The 25790-nt window shown below is 41.6% G+C and overlaps 1 protein-coding gene across 1 annotated transcript in view; it reads right to left on the reverse strand.

Moving 5' to 3' along the window:
* ANKS6 (ankyrin repeat and sterile alpha motif domain containing 6) overlaps window positions 1-25790 on the reverse strand; it is a 63385-nt gene that overhangs the window by 29133 nt on the left and 8462 nt on the right. Inside the window, exons 3-12 of the mRNA XM_063451894.1 lie at window positions 23050-23094; window positions 22442-22646; window positions 21728-21834; window positions 15004-15152; window positions 11750-11960; window positions 5615-5664; window positions 4603-4806; window positions 3276-3402; window positions 1848-2017; window positions 1374-1563 (exon numbers count right to left, since the gene is read on the reverse strand). Of these exons, the coding sequence (XP_063307964.1) occupies window positions 1374-1563; window positions 1848-2017; window positions 3276-3402; window positions 4603-4806; window positions 5615-5664; window positions 11750-11960; window positions 15004-15152; window positions 21728-21834; window positions 22442-22646; window positions 23050-23094 (1458 nt within the window). The remainder of the gene's footprint in view (window positions 1-1373; window positions 1564-1847; window positions 2018-3275; window positions 3403-4602; window positions 4807-5614; window positions 5665-11749; window positions 11961-15003; window positions 15153-21727; window positions 21835-22441; window positions 22647-23049; window positions 23095-25790) is intronic.

A 25790-nucleotide genomic window follows, 5' to 3' on the forward strand; every position in this document is an offset into this window, starting at 1 on the left:
CATATATAGGGTAGATTTGTACAGATACCAAATTATCCACCTTGCGTATTTGATCTGTGTAATACAACCGGCACTGCATCTCACATATGCACAGTTATACCTACCAACTCACTTTAACAGCTTGATAGATTGTAACCAATGACATACAATTTAGGTCTTTATAAAAAGATACACTGTATAAATATTTTATGTATCCAATCTATGATCCTTTGCAATGGTAGCATGTCGAGGGTTAAACTTAATAATCCTTTGTCATATTTGCAACCTCTGTGAGCTAGCAAAACGATAGTGTTGCTGATCAACCTGCCACAACACTATTTAGCCGAACTTTACCAATTGCTCCAAACAAGCTTATTTAATTAATTCCAAGGCATATCATATGTTTTTCAAAGCTGGAGCTTTACAGCCCAGACATCGATATTATAACTATCATACCTCACAGCACGGCAGCATTCATCACTAAGCTGCGCGGCTGATCTAACTCACTCCTATTGCTGAAGCTATACCGTTTAGACATTGATATTGTACTATCATACTTGGACAGCTCAGGAGCATTCATTACTAAGCTGCACAACTAAATATACTCACTCCTTCATGAAGATTGGTCACATTTAGCCCATTTGCTGTATCTACAGATCATATCTATCTCGAGTATTAGATAGATCTGTTCCTTTTGATTAAACAGAGCTACACATCGGTTAGCACCTGAACGACTCTTAATATCATATAAGTTTAGACAGATACACAGCACCCAGAGTGCATTAGTGTGCAAAATATAGGTGCCACTTTCACTATACTTACCATAATTACACATTGGAAGTGTCACTTTATTATTTTGGTGCCGTTCGTTCTAAAATGTTTTTAAGATATAGGTTTCCCCATTTCGTCCCCTATTTTTCAGTTTATTTATTCTATTTATTTTTGTTTTGTGTGTGTGTGTGTGTTGGTTTAGTTAGATACATATCTAGCCCCTATATTTGGGAGCATTTTAATATTCATAGATTAAAAGTGAAGTTTTATCCATTTATTTAATTATTTTACCACCATTACTGATATTCTCCTGTGTCTTTATTGCTTTATTACTGCTACCTCCAATTCCTTATTCTCCTTTATAGCTCACTCAACTAAGGAGTTATCCCCATATGGAGGTACCAGTCAACAGTAGGCTCCAATTTTCTCTCTCCTTTTTTCTTTCCTTTTCTATAATCCAAATATGATATACACTATGACTCAGACGTGCCTTGAAAGAATTCACAGAAAGTATAGGCTACTTTTTAATGCAAATTTTGGAATGTATTAAGGGGGGGCATAAGAACTTTAAAGCAACAGCAAGGAAAGTTTCAAGTGACAATGTGAAGATTTAGAGATCTCACCTTCATCTGTTATAGTTCCGCTGCTAGAACCTCCACTGCTTTTGGACTGCTTGTGAGAAGACGACGACGATAAAGAGGACTCAGCGAGACAGCCCTTTGGGGTGGGTGATGGAGATGGTGTCAGCGTTGGAGAAGTGCTTTTAGAATTAGAGGATGTCCCAGAAGGAGGACGTTTTAAAATTTCAACTTTCTGCAGAAAAGCAAAACTCGAGAATAATTATCAAAGTAATCTGATATTACTGAGGTTAACAATTACATGACAGGGATCCCCAATACTGCAATGGCTTTGATACTGGTTAAACTTGGTTCAAGACAAAGGTCACATGCAGTGTTCTAACTCAAAGAGAAGAGTGTTCAAAGTCAGTCTCAACAATAAAATTTTCACACACAGGATTTTAATCCAAGTAGCGATCCAAGAATGTGACAAAATAATTGACTTCAAAGATGCCAATGAAGCACAAAGTACTTTGTTACCTTTGGTAAATGTGTACTAGCTGTCAGTGTGACATTCTGCTGTTCTGGGACAGAGGATCCACACACTGTATTGCCTGGGCTGTGTGGTTGAGTTGTTTTCTGCTCCGATAAACTTGCTGCCTTTCTCCGATGGGCTGCTATTTGAGACAAAACGTTATCTGCACTGCCACCTTAAAGAAAGAACAAAAAGAAAAATTTCAATAGCACAAACACTACTAACATTTACTCAATCTGAACATTGCCAAAAGCATTCAGACTATTGGCAAACTGGCAAACACAAGTTCTAACGACACACTATATAGAATAGTCATATTGCTCTCTATACCATAATACAAACATTTTAAACGCAAGCTACCCTTATTATGATCACAGAACCAATAACATTTTTTTTAGAAGATTCTAATAAAATTTTAATATTTCCTACAACTGAAGGGAGTGCTAGAGGTACGATGGGCAATTTTCATCTAAATCAAGCTATTTTCCTAGTTTCTGAAAGTGCCTTTATTAAAGGTGACCATAATATTCTGCTAAATATAAAAAAAAACAAAAAACATTCATATGAGTCAGAGGAGTGGAACTTCTTCATAATTTAATTACTGTCAGTTTGGCCGAGTTGCTTTTGTGGTTTTGTCAGTGGAGATGAACTGTACATGGGGAGCTCCTGCAACTCTGCCTTTGTCACACAGCTCATCACAGGAGGCATGGACTTGAATGGTGTGAACTTCTGTAGTGTGCACAATATACAAATATTTAATTGAGCAATGTAATATGTAGTGCTTCCTCCTAAGACATCAGGGTCAGGGTTAGTGCAGCAACAAAGTTGCATGGTTAATTGACTCCCAACACTTTGTGAATATGAAATGACAACTTATGGAATACAATGGATTCTAAATATCAATTTAGGAAATAGATATTATATAACCTATAATAAATAAATGGCATCTGTTTATATAATGTGCTATCTGTGGTTTCCTTTCAAACACAAATGAACAACTGTTAGATAAAGGAAAACAGTCTCCCATTATTTTTCCTTTAATTCATACAATTATTTATGAATTGCTTATCCCAGAGGAAGGAAGATATTTATCAAAGTCGTCTGAAAAGTGGCTGTTTAAATTGTGTAATTATTTTGATCATATTTATTAATACAATTAATAAATATTTATTAAAGCAATCTAAAAAGAGACAGCTTACTTCATAGAAAAATATATAGTGGAAGAGAAAATCCATCACTTGTAAAAAAGAGGCAATAATATTCGTAAATCTGTTGCGGATGTGAAAAATTGGTGCATACGCAAAAAATAAATAAATATATGGTTGAAGGGCATAAAATAAGCAATAAATGAATTTATCCAACATTAGACAGAAAAGGGTTGGCAACATTTATTTAGATTCATCTCCCCCAGTGTGTTTATTTCTGAAGAATACCTGTGACAGTGTTGCCACCAACAGATGAATGGGGAGAATGGTTGAAGTTTCCAGAATTTGAAGGGGAGGTCGGACTCCTCGGCAGACTTGGGAACTTTGCAGTTCTTTGTAGTCGACTGACAGATGTCTGCCATAATTGGGAGATAATAGATTATTACTAGAAAAAGAAGTTCAGTCTAACACAGTGTTGAATGAAGGACTGTAAATGGAATGAACACAGAGAAACATCTGTGATTATGTAGCAAAAAAGTAGAAAGCAGCCACTATGAAAACTGAATGATCCTGCTGATTGCTCCACTTTCACAACTTTGTGCGATAACCAGTATGTACAAATAATCCTCAATATGCCACAAACAGAGCATTACATCCCCCCCCCAATGTACACATATCTCTGCATGTGGTTGGTGCTAACACCTGGAAATAGTGTACATGGCTAGACTGGATCACCTTTTGTATACAGCCAATAGGCTGCAAATAGGTAATAAGACGTATCCATACTGTATGTTACAAAATAATGGATCACTTTAGAAGACTTAACCCTTGCACAATCTTTAAATAAAACCAGTCACTATAAGACGTGTGTATATGTTTATACACACGTACAATATTATAATATGGGGGTGAATTTGTACTAGAAAGGGCTGCACTCACCTGAACATACATACATACTTATAAGGGTGTTGCTGGTGCCAATTCATACAACATAGAAGCTATGGTAATTAACATATTATGCCAATTCTAAATACGGTTATACTTTAAGCCGATTGATTCTCATTTTAATAAATGACAGGTAATCTTTAAGTTACTAAAAGTTGCTGTGGAGTTTGCTCAATAAATGGCTCTAAGCAGTAATTCAGGCTTGTTCAGGAAGAGCATAAGCACCATTTGTATGTATGTATGTATGTATATATATATATATATGCATGCACTCAGAGGGCTTGTAGTCTTGTGCAATATATCCTTTATTTGTGCAAAGGTACAGTCAACGTTTCAGTTCGACTTGTACTTTTTTCAAGTTGGACTGAAACGTTGACTGTACCTTTGCACAAATAAAGGATATATTGCACAAGACTACGAGCCCTCTGAGTGCATTTCCCTGGGACGTTGTATTGGGGCACAAAATAGCACCGAGGCAAGAACAGGACAGGAATGTGAGTGCCAAGCCCATGTTGGATATATGTATGCATATTAAAAGTGGGTCAGGGAACTATGTCCTTTTCAACTGTGTCATTTATTTCATTTACTACCAGAACTGTATAAATACTGCAACCTGAATCCATTTTGATACCATGAAAAAAATCTGATGAGAAAAGAAAACATAACTTACAATGTCAGAATTCCCACTAGTGTTAAAGCTGGGCTTTGAAAGCCGTGAGGGCATTGAAGCTCTGGTCTGTTCCATTTTTCCATCTTTACTAACCCTGGAGCGGTCAGAATTCCACAGTTCGAAATTGGATGGAGGCAGGAATGGAGGGATTACAGCCTTCAGTTTGTCATTAGGAAGCTTGGCAAATGGCGCTCCATTCTTTAACTACAAGAATAAAAAGCCAATTAGGTAGGATTGAATGAAAACTTTCTTTAATGAGCAAGCGGTTTATTAGAAGGGAGGCAGTGTAAGCAATGTTCTACAAATACACTGTAATAAGAAATAATAATGTTTTTTAATGCACATTTAATATTAAAAAGATGTGATTTTAATCTTCAACTTATGGTAGTCAATAATAAGTGAGCACAGTGCAGGAAAAATATGGAAACACTGAAGTCAAATAATAGTTAATAAAATAAATTTAGAAGACAGATACTATAGAGCAAGGCACATCATCTTTTTGCTGCACCAAGTAAGGTAATCATGGGTTTTCGTAATTAAATTTTAAAAATGTGGTTTAGATTTTTATTTTATTTTTTGTCTGTAGATGTTGTTGCATGAGAATGATACAAGTCATTTTAGTTTGTGTTGGTCTAGGTCAAACTTTTTTTTTTTTTTTTGCCCACAAACATAAGTCTTGTTTATTTCGACCACATTAGCCTTTGATTTTGACATGCTTGGTGTACATGATATCCTTATTCCAAAAGCTTTGTTTAAAAAAAAAAGGTACACAATATGATGGATTTCCTTACACAACCAGCTATTACCCAGTCCAATAAAATAAAGTGTTAAGATTCTCAATGATTTTTAACTTACAAATGGTTTTTAACCATTAATGGAAAATTGTCCTTTAATGATCATGTTCACAACGGTATATTGCTGGCAAGAGGCATACATAGTAAGGGAATTTTATTTCGATCTTTGGAACCAGATTCTGTAGACTTCAAACCTATATTAATTGTAAAATCCCTACCATTGTAGTTAGCAGCAAATCATCATTTTCAACCTTTGTTGTTGTTATTCCTGAAATATAAACAAAATCATATTACAATGCAGCATACTAAGGAAGGGAGAATTAACAAAGTACTTAAAGCGGCACTGTCATGCCGAACTTACCTTTCCTCAATCTCTTCCTCTTCTCCCCCTCTCTCGGGGTCTGTTCTTCTTTTCTTCCATTCTTCTTTAGTTTTCTTTAAAATCATAAGACAAAGTAGGGACTCTGTCTTATGGAGGATTCCTCCGCTTGACCAGCTCTGACCAGCGGAGGAGCAAAGTGTGCTTCATTTCCGCTGGTCAGAGCAATTTTCCCATGATCCCTAGCTTTCCTCCCAGTTCCCACAATGCTTCCTGTCAGTATTGCCGAAAGTCCTGTCACTTAGACAGAACGCCGGCAAAACTGCCGAATTGCATCCTAACAGAATGAGAAGAGTTTCTCCATTGGTGTTAGGATGCAATTCGGTACTTTGTTCGTATCGGAATTTCATTCTAATGAATGAAACTCCGATCCTATTCATTGCTGTGGCTGCATCTTGCAGCCGCTTAGTAGATAACTCCCTAATTCCCACGGTATCAGGGAGCTATCTACTAAAAGGCTGAAAGACCTGAATTGGTCTTGAAGCCAAATGTACTAATACTAAGTAAAGATTACTTAGTATTAGTAAATAATATGCCCCTACTCGCTATACCGCGAGTAGGGGCATGTCTAGTAAGCAGTGAGCAGTGCTCACTGTAAAAAACAAACAAAAAAACACCTAATAACACACACCCCCCCCCCCCCCCGCGCGGGGGTTAAAGATGGGGGGACCTACTGTCCTCCCCCCTGGCCCCCACCCCTGCGCAGTGGGTGGGGGCCCTAATAAAATAATAAGGGGGGGGACCTACTGTCCTCCCCCCCTGGCCCCCACCCCTGCGCTGTGGGTGGGGGCCCTAATAAAATAATAAGGGGGGGGGACCTACTGTCCTCCCCCCCTGGCCCCCACCCCTGCGCTGTGGGTGGGGGCCCTAATAAAATAATAAGGGGGGGGGGGGGACCTACTGTCCTCCCCCCCTGGCCCCCACCCCTGCGCTGTGGGTGGGGGCCCTAATAAAATAATAAGGGGGGGACCTACTGTCCTCCCCCCCTGGCCCCCACCCCTGCGCTGTGGGTGGGGGCCCTAATAAAATAATAAGGGGGGGGGGACCTACTGTCCTCCCCCCCTGGCCCCCACCCCTGCGCGGTGGGTGGGGGCCCTAATAAAATAATAAGGGGGGGGACCTACTGTCCTCCCCCCCTGGCCCCCACCCCTGCGCGGTGGGTGGGGGCCCTAATAAAATAATAAGGGGGGGGACCTACTGTCCTCCCCCCCTGGCCCCCACCCCTGCGCGGTGGGTGGGGGCCCTAGTAAAATAATAAGGGGGGGGACCTACTGTCCTCCCCCCCTGGCCCCCACCCCTGCGCTGTGGGTGGGGGCACTAATAAAATAATAGGGGGGGGGGACCTACTGTCCTCCCCCCCTGGCCCCCACCCCTGCGCTGTGGGTGGGGGCCTTAATAAAATAATAAGGGGGGGGACCTACTGTCCTCCCCCCCTGGCCCCCACCCCTGAGCGGTGGGTGGGGGCCCTAAATGAACCCCCCCCCCCATCAAGGTGACTAGGGGTCCCAAGCCCCTAGTCACCCCCCCCACCCAAAACATTCTATCCCCTACCTACCCCCCTCACCCTAAAAATAGTGAGGGGGGAATAAAATAACTAACCTGTAAAAAAAAAAAAAAATAAACTTACCATTTGACGTCTTCTTTTTTCTAAATTCTTCTTTCTTCAGCCCCCAAAAAGGCCAAATAAAAATCCATCATACCCGTCGCACTTTAAAAAAAAAAAAAAAAAAAAACGAGCGCAAAAAAAAAATTAATCCATGTTCACCCATGGAGGGCACGCCGCGTACTGAGCTCCGCAGGGCGGATCAAGGCTTATATAGCCTTGCCCCGCCCTGCAATTAGGCTTAGAACACACTGATTGGTTGGTTTAAGCCAATCAGAGTGCTCTGTGTCATTTTACACAGCGTGGGAAAATTCAAAAGAACTTTCCCACCTGTGTAAAATGACAGATCACTGTGATTGGATGGTTTTCAAGCCATCCAATCACAGTGCTCTGTGTCATTTTACAAGCGTGGGAAAATTCCAAAGAACTTTCCCACGCTTGTAAAATGACACAGAGCACTGTGATAGGATGGATTTCAAGCCATCCAATCACAGTGCTCTGTGTCATTTTACAAGCGTGGGAAAATTCCAAAGAACTTTCCCACGCTTGTAAAATGACACAGAGCACTGTGATAGGATGGATTTCAAGCCATCCAATCACAGTGCTCTGTGTCATTTTACAAGCGTGGGAAAATTCCAAAGAACTTTACCAAGCTTGTAAAATTACACAGAGCACTGTGATTGGATGGCTTGAAAACCATCCTATCACAGTGCTCTGTGTCATTTTACAAGCGTGGGAAAGTTCTTTGGAATTTTCCCATGCTTGTAAAATGACACAGAGCACTCTGATTGGCTTAAACCAACCAATCAGTGTGTTCTAAGCCTAATTGCAGGGCGGGGCAAGGCTATATAAGCCTTGACCCGCCCTGCGGAGCTCAGTACGCGGCGTGCCCTCCATGGGTGAACATGGATTAATTTTTTTTTTGCGCTCGTTTTTTTTTTTTTTTTTTTTTTAAAGTGCGACGGGTATGATGGATTTTTATTTGGCCTTTTTGGGGGCTGAAGAAAGAAGAATTTAGAAAAAAGAAGACGTCAAATGGTAAGTTTATTTTTTTTTTTTTTACAGGTTAGTTATTTTATTCCCCCCTCACTATTTTTAGGGTGAGGGGGGTAGGTAGGGGATAGAATGTTTTGGGTGGGGGGGTGACTAGGGGCTTGGGACCCCTAGTCACCTTGATGGGGGGGGGTTCATTTAGGGCCCCCACCCACCGCTCAGGGGTAGGGGCCAGGGGGGAGGACAGTAGGTCCCCCCCCTTACTGTTTTATTAGGGCCCCCACCCACCGCGCAGGGGTGGGGGCCAGGGGGGAGGACAGTAGGTCCCCCCCCTATCTTTATTTAGGGCCCCCACCCACCGCTCAGGGGTGGGGGCCAGGGGGGAGGACAGTAGGTCCCCCCCCTTATTATTTTATTAGGGCCCCCACCCACCGCGCAGGGGTGGGGGCCAGGGGGGAGGACAGTAGGTCCCCCCCCATATCTTTATTTAGGGCCCCCACCCACAGCGCAGGGGTGGGGGCCAGGGGGGGAGGACAGTAGGTCCCCCCCTTATTGTTTTATTAGGGCCCCCACCCACCGCGCAGGGGTGGGGGCCGGGGGGGAGGACAGTAGGTCCCCCCCCTTATTATTTTATTAGGGCCCCCACCCACCGCGCAGGGGTGGGGGCCGGGGGGGAGGACAGTAGGTCCCCCCCCCTTATTGTTTTATTAGGGCCCCCACCCACCGCGCAGGGGTGGGGGCCGGGGGGGGAGGACAGTAGGTCCCCCCCCTTATTGTTTTATTAGGGCCCCCACCCACCGCGCAGGAGTGGGGGCCGGGGGGAGGACAGTAGGTCCCCCCCCTTATTATTTTATTAGGGCCCCCACCCACCGCGCAGGGGTGGGGGCCAGGGGGGAGGACAGTAGGTCCCCCCCCCCCTTATTACCATTTATGTTTTTACAGTGAGCAGCCACAGGCTGCTCACTGTTTAGTGGACATGCCCCTACTCGCGGTATAGCGAGTAGGGGCATTGGGGAGATTTTAATCTCCCTTGTGCTATTATGGGGGTCATATTGACCCCCATAGAGTGAGGGGGGACCTGGGGGGCTTATGAAGTGGTGGGGAGCACAGCTCCCCACCGCTTCTGTCTTTACATATTACAAGGAGGGAGCTGCACGTCGGTAGCTCCCTCCTTGTAATAAACTGATCGAACAAACGAACACTGATACTCAGTGTCAGTTTGTTCGTCTGATTTTTTCTATTCATTCATTCGTCTGTCTGATGAATGAATGAATAGGTGAAATTCCCGTTCGCATGTCCAGGTGTTTCACTGGGCATGTGCGGGAATCTCACAGTCTGTGTAGTGTGGGTAGATGACGTGTCCCATAGGGACTTCACCTACCCACACAAAGATGGCGGCGCCCTGAATAAAGATCGGGGCAGAAGATACAGATTTAAAAATAGGTAATCTGGGGGGCTTAGGGGCATTTGGGGGTGACTAGGGGGGCAATTGGATGTAGTGGAGGCGGGAGGGGGGTTAAAAAAAAAACGGGATTCGGCATGACAGTGCCGCTTTAAATTAATTTAGCACATAAGCGCCAGCATTTAGCAAAAGTAAACACTTGGTTTATTATGTAAAATGCATTATGGAGTTCCAATATGTTCCATTTAATTAAGGAATGTAGCACTCCAAATCTTAGAACCATTTCATTTGTATTTAGCTGTAATATAAATACAATGTCAGATTAGCTTCCTGCAGGGGAGAGTTCTCAGACGCCTGGTCACCTGCAAGCACACTGATTGAAATATAGCAAATCTGACCAGCGAATGATTCTTCTATGTTGCTGCAAGCAGCATAGGGTAGGTCCTAAATAGGCATGCGGAGGACTTCGGAAGCAAACACTGGAATCCATCAATTCAGTCCCAATCATTCCCAATAGAACCTCATGCATTTTCTCACACAAAAAGTACAGATTTAAAAACATTGCCAGGGTTATTCATAAGCAAATTTATTCAAAGTGAATTTCTAACACACGTCTAAAATAGCTTAACTGAAAGCATAGCGGTTTTCTTTTTTCAGTTTGACTATTATGGTCTAACATTTCAATTTAATTTTGAATTTCTCACTTTGGTGAACCCTGTGCAACTACAAAAAAACTCAGAATGCTTTGTTGTTATCCAAATATCAAGGTGAAAGTCTTATGTGTTAACCAACTTTCACATCCTTCTTTTGGTTTGGTATCCATAGGTCAACACCTAGATATAGATCAGAGTTGAACCCAATGAAACCCTCAGGAAAATGATGCTCAGAGCCTTAAAAGAAGAATATGACCAGAGAATATTGACTGCAAGGACTGAGGACTGTCTGTTGCTCGTAATCCAAAGACAGGGCTATACATAGGACACGAGGTCACACATTTAGGCTTGAAGAAAGGAGATTTCATCTAAGGCAAAGAAAAGGTTTTTTTACAGTAAGAGCAATAAGGATATGGAACTCATTGCCGGAAGAGGTGGTTTTGTCAGAGTCTATACAGATGTTTAAATTGCAATTGGATAAATACTTGCAAAAACATAACATACAGGGATACAATTTCTAATTAGTGGGCTAATAGCTGCTTGATCCAAGGAGACATCTGACTGCTATTTTGGGGTCAAGAAGGAATTTTTTCCTAGTTTGTTGCAAAATTGGAAGCGCTTCAGACTGGGTTTTTTGCCTTCTTTTGGATCAACAGCAAAAGCATATGTGAGGAAGGCTGAACTTGATGGACGCAAGTCTCTTTTCAGCTATGTAACTATGTAACATATTACTTGTTTCAGCTAAAGTTGCAAAGTCTCAAATTGGTCAGAATTTCAGTCACAAAGCGACTAGTAAGAGCTTTGTGTATTAACTCAAGGTACACTTCTTGTACAAGTAAGTTTTTGTGTGTGTGTTGGTGATGGTATGAGTTCACGCGATATCTTCTTTATACTCCTAGGACTGCGTGAATTAACTAGCCAGACCTTTAGCTTAACGGTTGTAATTTTATAGCACTGATACTGATGTAACACAGTGTGTATATATATATATATATATATAACATGGATGTTAGTGGTGCTCACATAGTTCATTCTGTTTGTTTTGTGATACTATTGGCATAAATTGAGTTGAATTCAGTTCTGAAATCATCACATTGGATAGATTAAGAATGTAAGCAAATGTGGTCCTGATGACTGCATGCAAATGCAAATAAATTAACAAGTTAATTCACGGAATGCATGAAATCAAGACAAGGGAGGAAGATAAGTACTATAACACTATTTCTAATAGAATTAATAGACTATAGAGGCCTAATATTACAGAGAGTGTAATAATTCACAACTACACAGAAATATAACATGTGTCTTGTTCGGTACACCTACCACTGTCTTTGCTGGTATTAGTCCAAGCTGTAAAAGCCTCTGTTCTTCGTGGGTTGGCAGTGTCGGTGTGTGGAGAACATTTTAGTGCAGAGTCCAGGGATACGCTAGGATTTTCTGAAAAAGGTACAAGCCGATTGGTAGAGAACCCATGTCTCAAAGTCTGAGTTAGTTTCAGCTTGCGGAAACGGTTTGACATTCTGTTCCACCATGACTGAAAAGTGTAAAGAAAAAGAAAACAATAACTAAATCAGAGAATAAGGGGACACTCCACTGTCCAAATATGAAATAAATATCACTGTTTAGTAGATATTCACCAAATTAATGCATGTATTTAATTATGCTTTTTGGGGTATATCTAAAAACATCTTGCAAAAGCTACAGGTCCCGTCTTAAAGGACCACTATAGGCACCCAGACCACTTCAGTTTAATGAAGTGGTTTGGGTGCCTGGTCCAGCTAGGGTTAACCCTTTTTTCTATAAAACATAGCAGTTTCAGAGAAACTGCTATGTTTATATTAGGGTTAATCCAGCCTCTAGTGGCTGTCTCATTGACAGCCGCTAGAGGCGCTTGCGTGCTTCTCACTGTGAAAATCACAGTGAGAAGATGCCAGCGTCCATAGGAAAGCATTGTGAATGGTTTTCTATGAGACTGGCTGAAAGCACGCGCGGCTCTTGCCGCGCATGCGCATTCAGCCGAGGAGAAGAGGCGGAGAGCTCCCCGCCCAGCGCTGGAGAAAGAGGTAAGTTTAACCCCTTCCTCCCCCTAGAGCCCGGCGGGAGGGGGACCCTGAGGGTGGGGGGCACCCTCAGGGCACTACAGTGCCAGGAAAAAGAGTATGTTTTCCTGGCACTATAGGGGTCCTTTAAACCCTTCCAAGCACCCCCTTCTAATCCAACCTAGACTTTCTGTGGCTGTCCAATCGCAGACTTCCCAATGCAGCTCCATGAGAAGTCTTTGCAAGGCTAACACTCAGAAATTGCCTGTCTTCAGTTTAGCTTAAAGCGGCACTGTCATGGCTACATTCAGATTTATTTTAACCCCCCCCCCTCCCAACTCCACTACATCTAACTGCTCCCTAATCACACCCAAATACTCCTAGGACCCCTTATATTACCTTTTTTCTTCAACTTTATTTTGTGCCCGGACCTAGTCCCTGGGTGCTGCCATCTTTGTGTGGGCAGATGAAGGCTCTGTCGGACACGTCATCTGCCCACTCTAGATAGCGCTGTGAAATTCCCGTGCATACCCAGTTAAACAATGGGCATTCGCTAATGTCCAAAATTCGGACATGAATTTTGTCTATTCATTCGTCAGAAAGACGAATGAATGAATAGAAATTTCACGTGAACGAACAAAGACCGAATGTCTGTGTTTGTTTGTTCTGCTTATTACAAGGAGGGAGCTACCGGCTCACAGCTCCCTCCTTGTAATATGTAAAAATACAGTGTGTTCCCCGCCACTTACTAAGACCCCCATGTCCTCCCTCACTCTATGGGGTTAATATGACCCCCATATTAGCATATGGGAGAGTGAAATATCCCAAATGCCCCTACTCACTATGCCGTGAGTTTGGCATGTCTACCAAACAGTGAGAGCAGTCTGTGGCAGGTGGGGGCCCTAAATAACAATGGGGGGGGGGACCTATAGTCCCCCGCCCCCACCCATGAGCGACATGTAGGGGGCTAAATGTAAAAATATCCCCCCAGGTGATACGCCCCTCCCCTCCCCCCCATTATCATTTAGGAACCTGCTCATGGGTTGGGGAGGGAGACAATAGGTCCCCCCATTGTCATTTAGGGCCCCCACCCGCCGCTCATAAGTTGGGACAATAGGTCATCCTCCTATTGTCATTTAGGGTCCACACTTGCTGCTCATGGATGGGGGCCGGGGAGGGGAGAAAATAGGCCCCCCCCCCAATTGTCATTTAGGGCCCCCATCCGACTCTCATTTTTAATTATTTATCACTTTAACCCTGAAGGGGTTAATATTTGTTTTTTCCCTACATAACTTATTGCATGCAATGTAATTAAGCATGTGACCAAGTATATATTTGACAAAAACTTTGTATGATTTGAAATGTTGCCAGGCAGTCTGTTGGAATAAATCCACATTGAAATTCATTTTTTTTTTTTTAAATGACTGACTCTGAGAGTACCATTAAGAGTCTTAAAACATAACAGAAAAAAAAAAGGATACAGAAGCCCGTCACAGGTTTTTAAAATATTTATCCTATTTCAAATTAAAACATGGCCGTTACTGAAGAGAACACGGTGATAAATGTTAGACTAAATTTCACCAACAGGGTTCTCTACTCCATTTGTGTCAGTATGTTTTTATGGGCAAATGCAAATATACAAAGTTTTAGAATGAAATGTTGTATTTCTTAAACTGTGTATTTTGTCTATAAGAGATATTGCAAACTGACAAGGTGTTAGAAATGGAACATATTGTTTTTCATATATGTTTCTTTAAGCAATGACCGCTTACCTACTTTCAGTGCATAATATGTTTACGCAGTTTGTCTTAGTTTAATACAAAAAAAGTAATGCAATAACATCTTCAAGGCTATGCTACGTCATCAGACTTTAGGAAGCCATCTTGTCCCAAGTCAGGGAATTTACCATGACGTGTGCACCCTTACATTTTAGTTATGGCCTTGTATCTTTGCCAAGTTAAGGGAGGTCCTAAAACGAATAAAAGTAAAAGAACTTTTACTTTTTCCATATATGAACTACGGTAACCCTAAAATGGAAAAAGGTATAAATATGTGTACCTTTTAAATGTTAACGGACAGAGGAGAGATTTGGAGACAGAGACACGGTCGCTCCATATTATAATGGATATGTTGACATGTTCAAGAGGGTATATTATTGATATTGCAAGCATATAGTTTAATCTTATAAACTCTCAGATTTTATAGGTCTATATTTATATTTTTATTTAATAAAATATCTAAAAGACAAAACTTTATTGCTTCCAAGTCAATCCTTATTTTATATTGTATTCTCAATTATTTATATATTTTCAATAGAGGATCTCTTACTGACTATATAATATTATGGCTAAAGATATCTGTATGGTTAGCCCTGCTAAGTTCTATACTTTAAGACGTTACAGTCAGTGGTAAAAGGAACCAGCTGCGGTTACAATGTATATATATATGTGTCTCTGTCTGTATGAATATCTATTATTTATTGGATAATAGCAATACATAAGACATGATAAATCAATGAAAGCCTGAGAAGTGCTGTACCTTTAACCCTGCGGTGTCTTCAGTTGGCCCAGGGATATTGAAAGATTGCTTGCTCTTGGAAATGAGCAACGGACTTTTATTCTTCTGCTTGGACTTCTCCTTCTCCACCTCTAAACATACAGATGCCAAGAGTCGAACAAGCTCTATATCTGCCGTAACAGAACATTAAATAGACATGATATATAAAAGTATAATGTTTAACTCCAGAAATGTATGCAGCGCCAATGAGCATGCCATTGATTACACTTTCCAGCTAAGATGGTCACGGTGTTCCTATCTGCATTACAATAAATGCAATATACATTCCCTCTGACCACAAATTCCCATCAACACTTGAGTTAGCAGAGTTACACAGGAATCAATGAATATTCAAAAACATGAACTTTTGACATGTATTTCCAGGACTTGTAAGGAAAAGAAGTACTATCTCCATGGGGGAAAAGAATAGAGATCTGCTTACACATAAATACTTAAAGAAACAGGACAACTATCAGGTCAGACAATATATCTTTACACTAAATTACAGTTCAGCATTGTCACAGTTCTAAAAACATTAAGCTCAGGCTGTTTATTTTAATATTTTTTTATTATTAATATTATTTATATTTAATTTCTTTGCTTTTATATCATATTCTGCACTGAACACTGACTTCTATGAGTCATGGTCTAGGAGCCATGTCCCTGTAGGTTTAAGCATGCAGCTGCGAACATTGCAGTTTTGCAGGAACAACGAGGATTGCAGTGCATGATTTAAATGCCTCTAGTAACTGTCAATCTGAACGGTAGAGTAAAACTTTCTATTAGATGAACTTATAGAGGCCATCGGGTTGGAACAGTACAGCGCATTGCTGTGCGTGCGCACGCACTAACCTCCCAATGGGAGAAAATTGGATAAGCTGAGATCATTGATCCTGATGACCTCAGCCATGTAGACGTGACCAGCCCCAGAAAGAGCACAGCGGCATGGGAGAAAAGATTAAAGAAATATCTTTTAATGGCTCAGAGTGGGTGGACGGTCGCCTAAACAGCTAAAGTACACAGAATACACATTTGTGTTCCTTTAAGAATAACTATTAAAGATTTTAAAAGATTTTTTTTTCATAATCAAATACTCTTATCTGTTGTACTATTAAGTGGATAGTGTCATGTACATAACATTTAAGTAAGAGATTTTGAAATTAGCTTTTTGAGATAAGCCCCTTCTAGACCAGAGTGACTGAAACATCTTTTTCCAATCCCTGCCTGCCATGGGCAAAATGAGTATGTCTCACAGGTCACTACCTAGCAGGAGTTTATGGGGTATGTAGAGCAGCATCCAGTAGCGGTTTTATTCCTAAAAAAGGCTAAAAAGAAGTAGAAATATAAACATAAACAAAATTGTAAGCATGGCAGCCATCAAACAGCTTTACTAAAAGAACGCAGATCTGGTTAGAATCTTTGAAGTCTTCTAAACTAACACTACTTTAGGATTTGATTTACAGCTCTAATTTGATCATTTGAATTATAAAGCTCAGACAAAATGCATTTTATTATACTTATTTAAATAATCTCTTATAAAGCAATGAAACCATTCAGTATTATAAAAATGTGAAACATTATTGCGTACTATTCAGCCTTTTTTTTTTAGATTCAAGCAGTGTTCTTAAAATGACACAATAGGTACCAAGACCACTTCAGCTCATTGCAGTGGTCTGGATGCAGTGATCCTGTCCCCTTAAACTTGCAATATTAATGATTGCAGTTTCTGATAAACTACAATAATCACATTGTAGGGTTAAGACTGCCTCTAGTGGTTGTCTATCAGGCACCAAAAGTCGCCTAACTGAGGCTGGACGTCCACACTCTTTGCAGGAATGCTTTCCTGTGGGGAGGGCCTAATTCTCTTGCTGTGCATGCACATTAGTGCCTGCGACCCCATCCTGTGAAGGTGGAGCGTCAACTCAGCGCCGAGAGAGAAATCGGCGCAGGAATCGGGTAAGTACAGGAAGGGTAATTTGGGGGGCGTGAGCGAGGATGGGCGCACAATGGAGCTAAAGCACTAGGAATACAAATTTAAAGAAACACTGCTACCTTCTGCACATAACATGTTTAGTAACACTGCATCCTCCTGTCGGGAAGATGCAGAGAGTCTGTGAAATCAGTACTTAGAATGGGTGCACACTGACTCTGGTCCTACAATACATCCAGCATACCACAGTATTCAAAAAAACAACATCAAAATGTATTGAAGTCCCTGGTGAGGTTTAGTAGCCAGTTAAACGGCACCTTCCCCACTCCAACAGCATGGAAGACTGTCATCATCCAAGGACCGCCAGAAACTAAACAGCACTAGTTTCAGGAACTAAATGTAACTGGAAGTAACAAAATAAAAGTAAAAAATTATAGTTAGATTTTTTTTTCTATTTTTACTTTACTTATTAAATTATATATTATATTTTATAGATGGTTATGTTCAAATAATAACTTGTCAAAAGTTTATTTAAAATTAAATGTTTGCTTGTAAATCAAGCCAAACTGTATTTTTACATTTACTATATTATAAAATGTATATTCATTTGAAATGGCAAAGAACCGTCATGAGAAATGAAAAAAAAAAAAAAAAAAATATTCTTTTGTGTGAAGAAAACAACTCCAGTCCACACACTGCCACAAATTTATATGATGGAGAGTGGCCAAAAGGAGTGTTATGGGCATATGCTTCAAATTAAATGATGTAGTTCTTAATCTGTATATTTTGTCTTTAAGAGATTTTGCAAACTGACAAGTCGTTAGAAATTTATCAGATTGTTTTTTCATACAATGTTTCTTTAATAAATGACCTCCTACCCATATTCAGTGAATATGGTGTTCAGACTTTAGGATGCCATATTGTCCTAGGTCAGTGGAATTCCCCAAGTCAGGTGTACCCTTTAAGTTTTAGTCTAAAGATAGATATTCCCACGTGAAATGACCAGGTTATGGCCTTGCCAAGTTAAGGTAGGTCCTAACATGACCCCATTGAAAATCGAAGGTATATGAGGTTTATGCAGTCCACCTTCCAGTAGATGGCAGCATAGTGAAGTTATGCACTTGTTCTGTTGTGTTAGTCTCTCTTGTGTTATGTAATTTCTGTGTGTGTACTGAAGTAAAGAGAAGTTCTATTTTACTACAATGTCTGAGAGCCATTTGTGAATATATAACATGCTAATACACTAAACTGGCGCCGAGGATGGGATATCAGTAAATGGACACTGCAGAATATATATAAAGGAAATGAAATCAGCCTGAGTGGGAAGTAAAACTTTTTTTTATTTTTTTATTCTTTTATCTACAAATATCTCCAGCATGGCTTCTCTGGGACACATGGAGGAATTGTGTCTGATAATGGAACACAATTTACCTAATCAGAATTCAAAACTTTCATGGCAAGTAATCTTATTTCGACATGTTACGATTGCACCATTTCACCCATCATCAAATGGTCAAGCTGAGCGTATGGTTCAGACTACTAAAGACTCATTAAAGAGAATTATTGAAGGAGATTGGAATCGTAGACTTGCAAATTTCCTTCTGCAACAACATGTGACACCTTGCTCAAGCACCGGTAGTAGTCCAGCAGAGCTCCTTATGAACCGGCGTCTTAAAACTTGTTTGGATCGTTTACATCCTGATTTGACAACGGAGTTTCAAGAGAAGCAAGAATTGCAATTCAATAAGAACTATAATGCTTCTACTGTCAGAGTATTTGCACCTGACAGTGCTGTCTATGTCAGGAACTAGGTTTCTGGGCCTAAATGGATACCTGCAAAAGTACTTATGGCCACAGGACCTTTGTCATACAAAGTACAAATTCCTGATGGTAGAATATTATGAAGGCATGTCGATCAGATTCGGGAACGGAGTGATGAGAGTGTGCCTGCTGCCGGTCCCAGTCATACTGGGTTTTCTGTGATACCAGATGATGTGGAACCACTGGATGATACAGGTCTCAGTTCTCCAGTTGTTGTTGAAGAACCAGTTATGTGTGGTCCATCTGACAGAGCACAGGAAGAAGGGATGGGCACAACTGAAGGTCCAGGTGAAGCAGTTCCAAACATGGTTTTGGGGCGCCCAAGACGAAATATTAAACCTCCCAGTTATCTCAAAGACTTTGAGGTCTAAGGGGGAGGAGTGTTATGTATTGAGGTTTATGCAGTCCACCTTCCAGTAGATGGCAGCATAGTGAAGTTATGCACTTGTTCTGTTGTGTTAGTCTCTCTTGTGTTATGTAATTTCTTTGTGTGTACTGAAGTAAAGAGAAGTTCTATTTTACTGCAATGTCTGAGAGCCATTTGTGAATATATAACATGCTAATACACTAAAGTATACTTATGTGAACCTATTAATATTAGGACACAGAGGAGATAATTTTGGATGCAGGGACGCTGCTCCATTTTATCATGACTGAGAGGTTGACATCTTCAAGAGGGTATGTTATTCTATTTTACGGATATTGCAAGCATGTACTTTAATCTTATAAACTCTGCTAGAAATTATTTTAATAGATTATTAAGGTTTTATATGTCTATATTTATATTTAATAAAATATTTAAAAAGACTATATTGCTTCCAATCATTTTATATTGTATTCTCAATTATTTATATATTTTAAATAGAGGAACTCTTACTAACTATATAACATTATGGCTAAGTTATCTGTACGTTTAGCCCACAATGAATATCTTTGCGGCCCAGCGAGCCGCAAGTTCGCCATGCTTACTAAGGCAGAGTAGGCACCTGCTCTCCTTACATTGCAGGTGCCTACTCTGCTAAAAATTTACCCAGCCGGGGAAGAGAGGTACCTGGCGGCAGCGAGGGAGCTCAGTCTCCCTGCTCCTCACTGCTCCCTTGCGCGCGCTCTCTGTAGTGATGCTGGGTGCCGGAATATGAAGTCATTCCGGCACACGGCATCACTAAACTGCGCGTGTGAGGGAGCAGTGAGGAGCAGAAAGACTGAGCTCCCAATAGAAGATCCCCAATGGACTCCAAGGAGAGGCCCCACACCAGCTCCCAAAGGTAGGGAACAATAAAGAAAATGATGTTGGGGTGTGCAAGAATGTGGAATGTGTGTGTCTGTCTCAGAGAGTGAGTGTGTGTCTGTCTCAGAGAGTGAGTGTGTGTGTCTGTCTCAGAGAGTGAGTGTGTGTGTCTGTCTCAGAGAGTGAGTGTGTGTGTCTGTCTCAGAGAGTGAGTGTGTGTGTCTGTCTCAGAGAGTGAGTGTGTGTGTCTGTCTCAGAGAGTGAGTGTGTGTGTGTGTGTCTGTCTCAGAGAGTGAGTGTGTGTCTGTCTCAGAGAGTGAGTGTGTGTGTGTCTCAGAGAGTGAGTGTGTGTGTGTCTCAGAGAGTGAGTGTGTGTGTGTCTCAGAGAGTGAGTGTGTGTGTCTGTCTCAGAGAGTGAGTGTGTGTGTCTGTCTCAGAGAGTGAGTGTGTGTGTGTCTCAGAGAGTGAGTGTGTGTGTGTCTCAGAGAGTGAGTGTGTGTGTGTCTCAGAGAGTGAGTGTGTGTGTGTCTCAGAGAGTGAGTGTGTGTGTGTCTCAGAGAGTGAGTGTGTGTGTCTGTCTCAGAGAGTGAGTGTGTGTGTCTGTCTCAGAGAGTGAGTGTGTGTGTCTGTCTCAGAGAGTGAGTGTGTGTGTCTGTCTCAGAGAGTGAGTGTGTGTGTCTGTCTCAGAGAGTGAGTGTGTGTGTCTGTCTCAGAGAGTGAGTGTGTGTCTGTCTCAGAGAGTGAGTGTGTGTCTGTCTCAGAGAGTGAGTGTGTGTCTGTCTCAGAGAGTGAGTGTGTGTCTGTCTCAGAGAGTGAGTGTGTGTCTGTCTCAGAGAGTGAGTGTGTGTCTGTCTCAGAGAGTGAGTGTGTGTCTGTCTCAGAGAGTGAGTGTGTGTCTGTCTCAGAGAGTGAGTGTGTGTCTGTCTCAGAGAGTGAGTGTGTGTCTGTCTCAGAGAGTGAGTGTGTGTCTGTCTCAGAGAGTGAGTGTGTGTCTGTCTCAGAGAGTGAGTGTGTGTCTGTCTCAGAGAGTGAGTGTGTGTCTGTCTCAGAGAGTGAGTGTGTGTCTGTCTCAGAGAGTGAGTGTGTGTCTGTCTCAGAGAGTGAGTGTGTGTCTGTCTCAGAGAGTGAGTGTGTGTCTGTCTCAGAGAGTGAGTGTGTGTCTGTCTCAGAGAGTGAGTGTGTGTCTGTCCGTCAGTGTTATGATGGTTGCGGCTGGACAGTGGAGGACCTGGAGGTGCATGGAGGCATGCAACACCACGTCACAACCAGACATGCTCCACCACCACAGGTTTTCAAGGAGTAGCGGGAGGATCCGCTTTGGCACAAGGTGTGGAAGGCGCCATTGGGGGTATACCAGAGGCTGGACTCCAGGGTTGCATACTAGCAGCGGCAATATGAGTGGAGTCTGCTTGTTGGCTAATATTGCTTTGATTCTTCTAAACAAGGGCTGGTGTTTAGTAGATGGTCTTGTGGGATTTAGTGGGGGGGAGGAGGTGGGGGTGGCATTTAGTAGTTTTAATACTGTACTTTTCAAAACAAAACAAAGTTTCTATGAAAATGTATTTTTTTTGTGGCCCACATAAACTTAAAACTTGTTTATGTGGCCTGTGCTAGCCTTTGAATTTGACATGCTTTAAGATGTTCTATGGTAAATAGGGGAACCATTAGCGGTTACAGGAGGAAGGAGTTTATGTTAAATAAGTAATATTAAGTAAAGAAATGCAAACCTGGATCATTTAGTAGTGTCACAAGGTCAAATGCCGTGTACCCATTTTTGGCACGCAGGTTGACATCAGCTCCTTGATTTAAGAGGTAGATCACAATTTCTTTGTTTCTTAAAGAAAAGGAACAGCAAATGTCACAAAAGCTGAAAATGTTCACGTTGGTATGATAACTAAAAATAGCCACACTGTGTTTTGTTAAAGGATTACTCCAACCAAAAAAATACAGTAATTATTCCTATGCTGCTGCATGCTCCCCACACAGTTCTGCATGCTGGCTGATCCTCTTCTGCCAAAATCACACCACTGCCTCGCCAAAGGGGTGAGATGAGGACTTGGACGGCACAGAGGAGACATACTGTGTGTGCTGGCGTCAGATGCCAAATGTCAGAATTCCTGTTACAGGTAGGCTAATGATGCCCCAATTTTGCAGCCACAGATGGAGTTACACATCCGGCAGCAGAGTGGTTAAATGTGTAGGTGCAGAGTTTCATAGCAAATCGCTGCATATACAGACTCCAAGCACCATGACCAGTTAAAATCACAGAGGTTTTGCTCAGGAGCTTACATAACAAACAGTAACTTACCCACCCAAGAAGTGACCTTTTCTCAACATAATGTTAAAATCCACATAACAATGACAAAGTAATCTAATTTAGTGTCCTTCCAGCACTTGATCAGGTTTGTTTCTTTGAAAAACAGACAGCTGTGCTCACTCACCCATGGTAGGTGGCCTGCATTAAAGCAGTCCACGCATGAACATTGTCCTGTTTGTTGATGTCTGCATTCTTGTCAACCAGCAGCTGTACAAGTTCCAGTTTTCCAGTAACCGCGGCTATCATCAGGGGAGATGCCCCATCACCATTGACGGCATTCACTTGATTTGGATCATCATCTATAATTTCTCTGACCAGCTGTACATTGCCTAAAATAACACAAAGTTACATATAGATTCATGGACAGTTTTTACACAGCAAGATTAGAATCCAAGTGAAAACAGGGAGGGTCACTTTATTCCATTCAACATTACAGAAGTAATCTCAGTTTTATTAGTTAACCCTAGCTTCACACAATCAGAAACCAGACATACAAATTATACTTTCTAGAGGTGGATTCTTCAGGGTATATTTGGCGCTGGGAGGGATTGCCTTGTGTTACATGTTGAGCCTTTGCAGTTAATTATTAGAACGGCTTGCAAACACCATTTCCTTTTACTGAATCATTAGCTGCGTGGCCTGTATTAGGACAGAAGAATTCGGGCCACCAAGCATAGTTACATGGAAATCACTCTCACTATGTGTGAAAGTCAGAATTCTGGAACTACGTACCAATCTTCACAGCATGAAACACATCAGGTCTTCTCTTTTCTTCATCTGCAAAAGAAAGAAATAATTATAAATTTATGTGTATATTTCATAGAAATATGTGTGCATTATTTCATGAGCCATTAGAGACACAGAAACCCTTTCAAGGTCATTTATAGCTTGGAGGAAAGACGAGACAGGGGGGATATGATAGAAACATTTAAATACATAAAGGGAATCAACACAGTAAAGGAGGAGACTATATTTAACCCCTTAAGGACTGAGCCAAATGTACAGGTTTTGATCAAAATAAAACGTTAACAAAACCTGGAATTTGACTATATGTCTATTCAACTGTAATTCACCTCTTTCATATTAAGTGCACCCACACTTATTATATACCATTTTATTCAGGGGAAACAGGGCTTTCATTTAACATCAAATATTTAGGTATGAAACATAATTTAATATGAATAAAATATAAAATAAATTGAAAAATTAAGAAATTTTTATTTTTTTTAGTTCTGCATGACTTTTTTTATTTTGGTCAATCGACATGTCAAGAAAGCAATACATTACAATATGTGGGCTATCGCCCTTAAAATTCACACATAACAATATATGCATAGTCGGTAGTTGGGTCACGGTCCCATGCTAAGTGGGTTTTAGTTTTTTTTTTTGTTTTTTTTTTTTTAAGAACACAAGTTTTAGAACACAACAGAATAATGTCTCTCTGGACACTAAAGACAGAACAAGAGCAATAAAGGTCTTGCAGGCTTAAGTGTATCAGGGAGATGAAGGCCCCCTCCGGGAGTATATCGCAGTAGGTTATCTTATGTTCAGGTTTAAGGAGTAGTAGGAGAGGGGGGGGGGGTCTGAGCTCGTGCTGTATCGAACTTCTCTAATCTGGGGCCACGTTGTAAATGGGCCTGGTCACTGTGGCTGCATGGTACCCAGTAAATTTTAAATACAGTGGAGCGTCAGTCCATTCTGGCATGCCTGGGTGTGCAATGTAATAGGGGTTATGAACCTATGAGCAACATGCCAGAGTGATAACCTGAAAGCAAATAGGAAAAAGAACAAAATACAATTGTAACTTGGTGAATATAGTCACAGGTTTCAGTGGCAGAATCTGTGGCATCCTAGGAGGATGGAGAGGTGAACTGTCGGCGTGGGTTGTTCAGGTTGCGTTGCCTGCTGGTGTAGTGCGTCTAGACGACCGGAGTATAAATTATTTTGTGGCCGTGGGGTCCAGCCTGGACAACATGGTCGTGGACTCTGGCCGTGGGACCATCAGGCCCAGGTGAGTGTCCAGATCTTGTGGCCTTCTCACCCGATAGGTGTTCCCTTGGAATGTAAAGGCGAGGAGCCGTGGTGTTCCCCAGCGGTACTGTATGTTGTTGGATCTCAAGTGTTGTATGCTGGGTTGCAGCGATTTGCGCCATCTTAGAGTACTTCTCGTTAGGTCAGGAAACAATAATAATTCAGAGTCCTCGAATGATAGAGGGGTTTTCCTTCGGGTCACTGTTAGTACCGCGGTTTTATCTTGGTTGGATTGGAACCTCACAATATCAGCTGTGGCGGTAGGGGGTGCGTTTGTCGATTTGGGCAGGCGGAACAGTCCAATCTATTTTGAGAAGTTTTGCCTGTTTGCGTTGCAGTAATGTTGCTATTAGGCGCCTCACATAATGTGGAAGGTCTGCTAGCCCTATAGTGTCCGGTACCCCTCTGACCTTTATGTTGTTCCACCTTCAATGATCCTCCATGGCCTCCACCTTCTCTGCTGTGCTTATTTGAAGTCTGTGGTGGCCCCCTCTATGGCCTCTTTGAAGTGTGCTCGGTCTGCTGCCAAGTCTTGTCTGAGTTCCATTAACATTTTTGTCAGCAGGGCTGCTGTGATCAGTTCTCCCGCCGGAGATGCTTTGGTCTTTTGCCCTGTGGGCTGGCTGATCGCTGCGCATTCTCCTGGGTCTGGGTAAAAAAAAAATCTCCTGTTGAGTCGTAGTATCCGTCTTCTCCCAGCGCCTCTGTCTCCCATGCAGCCTTCTGTGAGTTCCGCAGGAGTTCTCCGATATCATGGCTTAGGGAAGTTTTGTCAGATCTTGTTGTTTTTTTTTTTTTTCTTGCCCATGATGTGTACCTTGACGCATGGTGAAGGTTTGGGGAAGGTAGGTGGCCATATTCCGCCGTTAAATCGGGTTAATTGTTCGTTTTGGTACGGAGCAGTTCATGCGTCCGTGCTGCCCTCCCCTCTGCATGACATTTTAACTGTGAATGTCATAATACTGTTTGCTTTTACTGCAATAAAAGACACATTTGTATTCAGCGTTGTCTCACGTGTAAAACAGTACTCCCTACGTACAGGTTTTATGGTGTTTGGGAAGTTACAGGGTCAAATATAGCATGTTACATTTTTCATTCTTTTTCACATTGAAATTCGCCAGATTGATTACGTTGCCTTTGAGACTGTATGGTAGCCCAGGAATGAGAATTAATGATGGCATACCATTTGCTATAGCAGACAACCCAAGGAATTGCAAATGGGGTATGTCCACTCTCTATCAGTAGCCACAAACACTGGCCAAAGTTAGCATTTATATTTGTTTGTGAAAAATGCGAAAAACTAATTTAAACGCCAATTTTGGCCAGTGTTTGTGAAGTGGCTACTAAAAAATACTGGACATACCCCATTTACAATACCTTGGGTTGTCTACTTTTGCAAATGGTATGCCATCATGGGGGTAATTCGCATTCCTGGGCAAAAC

Source organism: Pelobates fuscus, chromosome 4 (assembly GCF_036172605.1).
Source record: "Pelobates fuscus isolate aPelFus1 chromosome 4, aPelFus1.pri, whole genome shotgun sequence".
NCBI classification, from domain to species: Eukaryota; Metazoa; Chordata; class Amphibia; order Anura; family Pelobatidae; genus Pelobates; species Pelobates fuscus.